Raw genomic sequence first — 11132 nt, 5'->3', positions numbered from 1 at the left:
TAATGTTGATTTGCTCCTCCACAAAAGCGAACCAAATCATAGATTTTATGTTTTTGTTTGGTGGCAATGAGAACATTTTCGTCCAAATAATTCACGAGAAAGTAACGTTTGACGGATAATTCGTCCTTGGAAAAGTATTCTTTGCAGTTTTTTTTTTTTTTCATATGATGAGATAGAAAGAAAACTACCCCATTACATCCAGCTTATGCCACAGTTGATGGGTGGCTCCAAACTCTCTCGTGCGCGACGAGAAGGTAGTCGACAAGTGAACAGCTTCCTTCGCTTCGAAACCTCGTCGGCTTCTGTCCACGTTGATCGGGTTTCCGCCGGATTGACATCTAAGGTCCCCGAGGACTTCGAGGGTTTGAGCTTGTCCATCACCCGATTCGAGATTCATTACGAAAGCACTCGAATTATCACCTCTGCGGAGAAAAGAATTGGAGTTGCTTGAAATTCACGTGAAAAAATTAAGCATTGTACTCACTTATCCATTGTTAATAAAATAAAATCCTGCACTGAAAGTCTAAATTTTTTTAACTTGAAATATACTAGTGTACTAATAGATGTAAAATTTAAAAACAACATGGCAGACTGTACAATAAACTCAACAGAAAAAAATGATTGGATATTCGAAAAATGTCGTGGGGAAAATTAAGATAGCTTGCTTGATTACATTGAACCGATCGAAACGGAACTAAAATGGTAGAATAAACTAAATGTAAGTTTCTTTGTTGTTCAGATCTACAGATTCATTAAATTTTGTTCGAAAGAGAAGTTCTCCCTCGTTGTCATTCTCTTCCGTTCTCCGAAATGTACCCGTGAAAGGGTTTCGAATCCCGTCGACGACTTAGTTGTCAAACAGATAAATATTTAATCAAAAATTTCGTGTAGACGAGCAACAAGGTCGTTGTAGTATAGTGGTGAGTATCCCCGCCTGTCACGCGGGAGACCCGGGTTCGATCCCCGGCAACGGCGCCCTTCCTTTTAACACTTTCCTCTTTGGTTTGCTTCCCGTTTGCCTTTTTGAACCTTCCAGATCTTGATATCTGAGATTTCTGATAAATGAAGATCGTCCCATCTTTTAATCTGGTGTGGATTTTTGCTACTAGACATTCAAACCAGATTACGCTTCTTCCTGCTGAAGACGCATTCATATTAAGCATTTTTTTTTTTGGTTTTTTTTATTTATTATTTTTGGCAGAAGAGAGCATGAATTGTTTGATTTTTGTTCAGAGTCTACTTTCATTTTTCCATTGATTTGGTTATTTTCCTCTTTCACTTTGGAGTTTGAAACTTGACTTGCCTTTGGTGTTCAAGTTCTTGAAGCACGGATGCAGTAGAATCGAGTCGACCCAGTTGGTTACTCGAGCTCTGACTCCTGGTGCAATTATTCGCATATGCTAGTTAGCTAGCATTTTTTTTTTTTTTTTGGTCCAAACATATGCTAGTTAGCCGGGGCTCAACTGATTTAAGTACTCGAGTTACTCAAACTCAAAGATGATCGAGCAGAGTTTGAATGAGGGTTGAATCACTTGCAAGAAATTTGATGTTCGTGTATTGACCGGATACCGACCATCGTTATTCTTGCTGGAGGAATGTTTGCATCGACAGGGATCATGCTGTCGCGAAAGTCGCATGTTGTGCATGGCGCAGATCGAGCGGAAAATAACTATCTGCTCTGATGAAGCAGAAATCATAAGAACAACTCAGGAATTGAACCTAAAGCGATGGACTAATGCTTTGCATGCTAAGGACGGTTTACAAAAATCGATATACCAAGTAAAGTCCAGCACACCTCGAACAACATCTGAACCTATTTGCTGATGATCTTGCTCAGAGTTCATCGTCTGGCTTAAGATTCTCCCCGATCCCTATCCGTGGCGGATCCAAAAAGACACATTTACTTGTAACCGAACCACAGAGAAATCAGTAATCTGTGGCCCCATCTCGGTTCAGTCGATTTACAGTATTAAATCTCCCTGCAAACTGCGACGACGCTCCAACCATTCTGTCATCAGTTTGTACTATGAAGTTTCGGAGACAATTTCGCGAAGAACTATTATGCCTCATACGACCGAACAGTTCTGCTGCGGCAACAGTCCACAAGTTCCCCATCCTGATTAAGAGGTGGCTTGAGAGCTTTATCTCGAACATTAATCGCATTGACAAAGTACATAGGGCGTAAAATCCACGGCCCCCGAGTCACAAGACTTGTTAAAGCCTGGGGTAAGAACCAAACGAGCCGAAAACATGAGTTCCCGACTTCATGTTGCACTCAGTATCGGCGTCACGCGCACGGCGTACAGGAGAAATTGATTCCCAGGCAATGGAAACGAGAAGTATGCCCAGAAAGTCTTCAAAGAGCCAAAGAGGAACATGCAAAACAAGGTCATCTGAAGCTTCTCGACACACAAATCTCCAGTATGGAAACTACGTGCTTTAGACAAGGATCAATTTAACAGCAAAAAGTGCAGACACAAACTGTGGTATTCTAGTTTCATTGATATGAATAGGACATTAGCATTTCCGATCCACTCGAGACGAACTTACCACCCAGAATCCTTCATGTCCTCTAAATCAAGAGTTTCCAGCGAGATCTACTGTAAATGATAACCCAGAACTTCATGAATATTGCAACTTTCCAACATTATCAAATTAATGAACTTTATAAATAATTTCTTGCTGAACAATCTTTTTGGCATGTTAGGGCGCGTTTGGTAATATTTCTATTCTCGGGAACAATTTCTGTTCAGAAATAGTTTTTTCTAGTATTGTTCCCTGAATGAGTTTCTGAACAGAAGAATGTTTTTGATAATTGCACAAAATTTATGTTTCTGAAATAGAAAAAGAACATAAATGCATTTGGTACTACCCAAAAAATTTCTGTTCTCAATTTTTTTCATTTAATTATTAAAATGTCAGTAGAGACTTAACAACTCTTACTGGGATAAAATCAAACTTTTGTAAGGACTTAACTAATCAAAATATTCTAAGATGGCCTCGAAAAATCCAACGTAACAATTAGTTTGAGCACTTCGAGATTCATGTCCCAGTTATAGTTGATTATGTAAAGTTTTTGAAAGAGGAAGGTGGAATTGGAATTCTAAACTCGTTATTTTTAAATTAAAAAAAAAGAGATACTGTCATTGGCTCATTATGAGAGAGTGGCATGGCCTAAGAAATAGACAGAATTGGATGACCTTAATATGATTAACAGAAATGGTGCCAAGTATTTGAATAAAACATTGCAAAAGTCAGAAACATGATGTCATGGAATCTCTCATGTGTGAAAATTGGAAAGTCCCAACCACTTCTTTGTGTAAATCGGCGAGGGCGACCCTTGGCCAGTTCGGCAAGGGCGGCTCCTCCCAAATTTGTGAGTCAGCATATCTACAATAAAATCTGCAATTTCACTCACCTACTTATTTATTCCGGGGAATAAAAAAAATAACTGATTTACAGAAATAAATTTCTGTTTTTTTTTCTATTCTGAGGAAAAACAAACAAACAAAGAAATAAACCAGTTACTAAATATACCCTTGGTCTCACAGTTGAGCTAATTGGGCCAAGTCGATTCGGGAAAACATACCAACTTCTTACGGGGCGGTATGACTTCCTTTTTCTATTATTTTATGTAATTCCTGTTGATCGGACAGGAGTGGACAAGAGTGAGGAAAAACATATTAACTTTTTATGAGGCCTACCCGAATAAATTATGCTTTCAAATTGTCTGAAAATTTAAATTTTAAAATAGACTTTTTTTTATCATTAAAGGTCTAGATTTTTCTTTTTTCTTTTTTTGGGAAAAAGTGAACTACTAGTCTTAAATCTCGCATATAGAATCTAATCAAGTTTTAAACCTTTCAACTGATTTAATCGAGTCCGGACCAAAACAAAAAACTGATTTAATCAAGTCCTATGTTGCATGATGGCGTAATTTAATATCTGAAAATTCCAACTCCCTCCCCCTATTTGTAATCTGGACTTTAGCCTAAAATTATAAATTGTTGTCGACAAGGAGAACATTTTTTATTGACTATTATTTTAAGCAATACAAACGATCATTTTTAGAAAAAAGACGTTTGTCAAATCATTTAATTTTCGTGAAACAAATGGAGGCAAAAGTGTAGAAATATTTAATAGATGAGACAAATAAGGGCATGAAAAGATTTAAATTCAGGGCCTCCTATTTTGATATCATATTAAAAATTAAGCCATATTAGGATTAACCCGTGGAAATTAACTAATGATGGGAACACACAAGGTTAGTAAAGTGGGGGCATAACTTGGGCCAGATATAACATGGGGTCATTGTCAACTGTTTTAAAATATTCTAAATATTTCCTTAACATGAAACGCTTGAAATTTCCATAACATAAAGACGTTGGCACTTGAATATATGTTATAATTTTCATAATTTATAGAAATCAAGATAATATCTTAAGTTCCACGAGAAAGTTAAGAGTTGATTTTCCCTTTTTGAAGAGCATAAACGAACATGCACTTTAAACACGTGACGCTTTTTCATATTTTAGATAATTTTTTTATAGATTGGACAACACTATACGAGAGTGATGGATGACTGACCAAGGGCCATTGATGATCTAGGTGTGAATCATAATTATTATGTTTATGAAATCAATTTAAACACGCGACACTTTTTCATATTTTAGATACTTTTTATGGATTTGACTACATTATATGAGAGTGATGGATAACTGACCAAGGGCCATTAGTATCCTAGGGCGCGAATGATAATCATTCTGTTTCTAAAATCAATTTTTGGCTAGAAATAGATTTTTTTTATTTTTAGTCTCTAGAAAAATTTCTGAACAAATAAACGTGTTTGATAACGATGCAAAATTTCTAGTCTAGGAACAGAAATTCTAGGTTTGTTGGCAATTGGCAAGCCAGCAGACTAGTGGATTGATGATAGGCGAACGGCGGATGGACAATCGGCGACGCGGCCTAGCAAACCGAGTGACCGGGAAGCGAAAGAGATGGTGATTGGTGAATCGGCGAATGGCGAGGCCGTAGCCGACGAGCAGCAGATCGGCGATCGACAATCGGGACTTGAGAGAGAGGGAGTGAGCAATGAAAAATTATTATTTCTCATTTTTGTTCCAGAAATAGAGAAGCTGAAAATTTTAACTTCTCATTTTTGTTCCAAACTATTTTTGGTAGAAAAATGAAATTACATTACCAAACAAATTTCTATTCCAAACCTATTCCAGAAAAAAGGTTTGGAAAAGAAATAGATAAACAAAATGGTTATGATTTGCTCCCCTAGATTGAACTCTTAATTTAGGCTATATGACATTTTTTACTGTAATTAACAACATAACTTAAAAGATGATAGGGATATGTATGCTGGAATTTTAGATGTTCAATAGTAGCAAAAGTAATTTTCTGACGCTTACAAAAATTTAAATCACGAAAGCTAAGTGCACAAGTCATGTAACCCAATTTTAGTAATTGAAATTGCCACGACTTTAGCTTTGACCATGTGTTTGTTTCGCTATAATGAATGGTTTGATGTATATTTTTTAAAAAAACATGTTGTTTTGTCAGTAGTGATAATATTTTTCTTTGACTAATTATTTCAAGCAATACAATCAATCATCTTTAAAAATATATTTTTCAAATCATTCATTTGAGGGTTCGTTTGTTTGAAGAAAAATTATTTTCCAACTTACCAGTGTTTGATTTCGGAAAACTAATCAATCTATAGAAAATGTTATTTATATGTTGAAACGACTAGTTTAAATTTTGAGAAAATAACTTCCCTTTCTAGTAAGAAGGGAATCACTTTCCCTAAAACTAGTTGAGCACAAGCCAAAAATAAAAAGTAGGGGTGAATGACAATCATTCTCTTTCGGGGCTCTATTTATAGCTAAAAATATTTTTTTTTATTTCTATTTCGTGGACGAGTTTTTTAGCAGAGACACGTTTGATAAAGACACAAAATTCCTGTTCTCGAAACAAAAATTTGTTTGATAACAACATAAATTTTTTACGATGGCCGATCACCGGGCCTTGGGCGATGATCGGGGGATGGAGACCGGTGGGCGACAGACAGCAATGGGTGGACGGTGAACGGCGGATGGTGAGTGGCGAAGGGCAAACAGGAGTCGGGGATTAGAGGTTGACCGTGAGCGACCAATGACCCGCGTCTGGCGGCGGGCACGTGAGAGAAAGAGAGTGAGCAATGAAAAGAATTTTTATTTCTACTTTTGTTCAAAAAATAGAAAAGTAAGAAATTTATACTTCTTTTTTCTGTTTCAAACCTATTTATGAGCAAAAAAATTTATCCCGAAAATAGAAAAATGAAACTACGTTACCAAACGGATTTCTATTTCAAATCTTTTCCCAAGAATGGAAAATAAAAAATAGGAAAATAGAATTATTGTCAAGCACGCCAACTGATACTCCAAGTTTTGCGCCTAGTTTATCATCGTATCAAAGAATAATAGTTAATATCGGCCAAGTCTAATGCAATTATTATTCTCTTCCCTCCTTCGATAAGCAACCGTGGCGGAAATTGAAATAGTCAAATCACTATTGTTTTTCCAAACATCAACAACAATCTGAGACACCGGGATCTGGAAGGTGTGCTGTCCGATTGGAAATCATAAGGCAATGGAGTGCAAGAAACCAAATCAAACAAAGGAAAACCAAAACGATTTTATAATCTGGTGTGGATCGTGCGACACATATTCAATCTCCCACGAACACCGTCATTGATCCAAATATTCTGTGATGAGTTCATCTGGGAGAGCAATGTCAAAAAAGTTTTCGTAGAGAACTAGAATGCCTGATAGGACCAAACAGCTGTTCAGCTGCAATGCAACAGTGCACAAGTTCCCCATCCTGCTAGTAGGGCAGTATGAGAGTGATATGAACATTAATCACTTTAACAATCTGAATTCGGACATAACTTCCCATCCGGTTTATATCACAAGTTGTTGAATCCTGAGAGGAGAACCAAAAGGATGATGACCTAGACGCCGAAAACATGAGTTCAGGGGTTTGGCAGAGGGATCACGCATTGCTAATCACGGCATCGGTCGCTGTTATTCTCGGTCAAGGCACAGGGTATGCAAAAGAAAGAAACTGACCCCTTGGCAATGGAAGCAAGAACTCCGAAACCCAGAAAAGTCTTGACAGTGCCGAAGATGAAAATGCACAACAAGGTCATCTGAAGCTTCACATCACGTTAATCTCGAGTATGGAAACTAAGAGCTTTTGACAAAGGGTAGAACTGAAAAAAACCGATCTACGATGCACAACATTGACAGTCTTAAGAACAACCCGATGGAAACATGCTTCATTCTTGAGATCCAATTACGAGATACAACACTGACAGTATTAAAAGTTCACATGGTATCACTTTCTCCACAAAATAAAAAAAAGAATCAAGGGTTTTGGTTTGGGAAAGACTAGTGATTAGCCCTCAAACCACACCGAGAAATGTTTACTGGACACTTAAGAGGATCTACCACCCAGTATCTTCATGTCCTCTAACTCATGAGTTCCCAGCAAGATCTACGGTAAATGATAACCCAAAACCCCCCTTGAACAATTTAATTCTACCTTTTCTGGAACAATTAGTTCTGCCTGTTAGCAATGTAATCTGCCAAAGCAATCAATGGAGCTGCCTTTGCTATATCAAATCCGGATAGTTGTTCTCGAGCATCCTTGTTCAGTTTCTTGGCCAACTCCCTAGATTCTTCAATGCCCATTAGCTTTGGATATGTGACTTTGTCGGCCACCAAGTCCTTGCCGGCCGTTTTACCCAGTTCTTTAGAAGACTTGGTCACGTCCAGGATATCATCCACCACCTGAAATAACAACCCAATACACCTTGCGAAACTCCGCAACTTCTCAACTTCTTCGTTGGACCCGCCTCCCATAATTGCCCCAAGAACAACAGACGCTTCAAGCAACGCCGCAGTTTTGTGGATGTGAATAAACTCAAGCTGCTCCAATCCTACACCAGCAATTCCTTCAGAACTTATATCCACCACTTGGCCAGCGACTAGGCCTTCTGCTCCAATCGACCTCGCCAATTCGAAGATTGCTCTGACTATCCTTGTGGATGAAACCCCCTTGGTTTCTACTGCAATGTGCTCAAATGCATACGCCAAGAGGGCGTCTCCAGCCAAAACTGCAACATCCTCGCCAAAAACCTGCAAGATGGAGTTTGTTACCCCTAATAAATCATAGAAGAATAATTACTATTTTTGTTGCACAACAGAAAGCTTCACAGTGTAAGTTTTCACGAACCTTGCATGTTACCCCTAATAAAGCATAGCAAGCTCACTAGCACATTCAAATTAGCCAACAAGCAGAACTTCAACTGGACTAATTCTCCAATCTCACTCATATTCATAATTCTGGTTTCTCCTGTGAAACCAACTTCATGAGCTAACGTACTATATGAAATCCACATATCCAATGGCCATCACTTATACACGAATCAATTATCAAGATAAGGCTGATCACGTTACTAATCTCAACATAAACAAGTTGCAGAAAAGCAGCCAAAATAAGCCCCTACCTCCCGGGACAATACTTTGCAAAAACGAAGCAAAGATCCACTTCAATTTGGCCAAATATAAGCACGATTAACATCCTACCTAGCATCACATCATTATAAACAAGCGAGACAAGAACGCATAAGACCTTGTGGTTCGTGGGCTTTCCGCGGCGCAAGTCGTCATTGTCCATGCAGGGAAGGTCATCATGAATCAAAGACATAGTATGGATCATCTCAACGGCACAAGCCGATGGCATGGCCATTGACTCCTGCCCTCCCACGAGCTCGCACGCTGCTATGCACAGAACCGGGCGGACCCTCTTTCCGCCGGCCAGCAACGAATACCTCATGGCCTCATGAATCTTCAGCGGCGGCCGGAGCAAGACCGAGGAGTCTAGCGCCCCGTTCACAGAATTCGCCTTCTGGAGCATGTACTCCTTGAAATTGAAAGGGGGTCTGCCTTCTTTATTTTTGGCGATAGCCTCTTCTTCCTTGGTGAGGATTGCGGAGACAGAGAACCGGAACTTGGGAGAGGAATGAGAAATGGGTTTGGTGGGTCTGGGAGAAATCGGAGGAAAGGTTGGACCTTTCAGGGGATGAAGCAAATTGGATCTGCTTGCATGGTTAAAGATCGAACAGGTGGTGCTCAAATTGACGCAGTTCATGTTTTGGATGCCAAAGAACGAAGAATCTGATCTTGGGTGTCGAGACCTGAGTCTCGAGAGGGGCTTGGTAAACAGAGAGCGAAAAGAAAGAGACGAGTGAGCAAGATTCAGGAGGATCTTGCGATAGTGCAGATGGTGCTTAAAGGGGAAAATCCACCACGAGCTCCACTAAAGAGAGTTTTGGGCAATCCCACTTCTCTTCCGTCCACCATTGACGGAGAAAGGTGACCCAAACAGAAACGGAAGATGTTCTCGCAGAATTCCGGGACAAATCGCGTTGAACAACCGGAACCAACTACCAAAATGTCCCCGTGTTCATGCAAATTCCAAGCGAAATGAAATGGAACGAGGCTGACTGGAAAAGGAGGTCCGGCGATGGGGGGTGGAGGGAGGGAGTCGTCCGTGGGCGCTGCAGGGCCAACCAACCACCAGATGACACGGGTAAGAGATTGCGAGTTGGGTAAGGCATTCAGATAATGGGAATCTCCAGTGCCTTTTAAGGCAGATCGAGTATTACAAGGAATTTTTTTTTGTTAAGGACAAACAGATGCCTCGTGAACACACGAACATATGAACTAGTCGATGCCACATGTTCCACGATCTCTTGGGTCCATGCAGCGTCGGCGGCGTGATGAACGAGGTTTTGACGAGCAGAACCTTTCAAATTTGCATTTCTCAACCCCTGTCCTTGTCGACCCAAAAAAAAAAAAAAAAACAAAACCCGTGTTCTTGCAGAAATCTATTGCTACATGTAAATCTCGTCTCGGAGTCCAAAACTTCTCAGATATCCATATGTTGAGGCAATTTACGACACAGCATGATCATAATGTTTTGAAGCCTAAGAACACAAAACCCAACTAAGTTTCTAATCCGTTTCATCTTCTGATCGTTGAGGTGTATTTTGATCTTTTGGTAACTAATCAAAGTTTGATTCAAGTGAAAAAATAGAGTTACTTTCGTACGTCCGACTCGATGGATGTTATGATACACTTGTGAGGGGATTTGATCACCTATCAACTACCACATTCTCCAAAATATTTCGATTAGTTACTACTTATTTATTTGTTTCGTGAAAAATAAGGATAATTCTAAAAAATGGGAAGTCGTTTTCCAAGAAAATCATAGCATTTTTCTGTGTGTGGCTGAAATTTGAAAATGAACTGAAATGGTAAGAAAATTCTCATTTGATTTTACTAAATAAGTGTACACTATTGGGGCGCTAGTGACTTGCGCATAGGTAGCTAAGGAATTCAAGACAGATACTAGGGTCTCAAGCCCGGATCCCCGACTGCGGGCGCGAGTATGGGCACCGATCTTGGGTCCCCTAAAATCGAGCCCGAGAACTCGATGCATGTGCCCGGCTCCTTGGCGCCTTGGCCAGGGTATATAGAGGTAAGACCCATGTCCCCGGCCTCGGATACCGGGAGGCCATGCCCTTGTCCCGGTGCTCAAGCATGGGTCATCAAGACTAGGCCTAGGTCCTTGCTCGTACTTCGATGAATCGTGGTTGAACCCAAGACCGGGTCTGCAGTGCTTGGGACCGGGTCCATTAAGATCGATCCTAGAATCTTGGCATTGTTGCTTGAGTCCTTAACGCCCCTACCTAAGTTCTAAAGATTTGCGTCATAGACTGGAGCCTTTTTCTCCGTTCATTAGGCACTTACTCTCTTTAGAGTTGTTTAACACCCAGATTTTCAAGAAAGACAAGAGGGAAGATTTCTTTATCACAGTCTCCAAGACCAAAGCGGAAGGGGAGATCTTGGTTTAGTGAAATAAGAGCAACAATCCCATTTTCTTCTTTCTATTTACCAAAATTACCTCAAACTCGTGATCCAATCATTTCGTTAAAACACGTACTAAGCTCTGGTCTCCGATGCCCGGGCATGTGTTTGGCTTCTGCGTCCATCGAAGGCTAGTTCATGCCCGGG

General features: G+C 39.9%; 1 protein-coding gene and 1 non-coding gene across 3 annotated transcripts; one reads left to right on the top strand and one right to left on the bottom strand.

Moving 5' to 3' along the window:
- Positions 1 to 903: 903 nt before the first annotated feature.
- On the top strand, positions 904 to 975 carry TRNAD-GUC. The gene has a single exon. It is a non-coding gene; the product is annotated as a tRNA-Asp (tRNA).
- Positions 976 to 6929: 5954 nt separating this feature from the next.
- Positions 6930 to 9643, bottom strand: LOC115740158 (geranylgeranyl pyrophosphate synthase, chloroplastic-like). 2 transcript variants are annotated; one of them, XM_030673578.2, is made up of 3 exons: positions 8686 to 9643; positions 7603 to 8189; positions 6930 to 7196 (listed from the first exon to the last, which is right to left on the bottom strand). In XM_030673578.2, the coding sequence occupies exons 1-2, from the start codon at positions 9202 to 9204 to the stop codon at positions 7608 to 7610; spliced, it is 1101 nt and encodes a 366-aa protein (XP_030529438.1). In that variant the 5' UTR covers positions 9205 to 9643; the 3' UTR covers positions 6930 to 7196; positions 7603 to 7607. The 2 variants fall into 2 exon arrangements, with proteins under 2 accessions (XP_030529438.1, XP_048130208.1); XM_048274251.1 differs by having other exon boundaries at positions 6930 to 7160.
- Positions 9644 to 11132: the final 1489 nt, after the last annotated feature.

Source organism: Rhodamnia argentea, chromosome 1 (assembly GCF_020921035.1).
Source record: "Rhodamnia argentea isolate NSW1041297 chromosome 1, ASM2092103v1, whole genome shotgun sequence".
Taxonomy (NCBI): Eukaryota; Viridiplantae; Streptophyta; class Magnoliopsida; order Myrtales; family Myrtaceae; genus Rhodamnia; species Rhodamnia argentea.
Note: the sequence above shows the minus strand (reverse complement) of the source record. Positions and strands in the feature narration are given on the sequence as shown.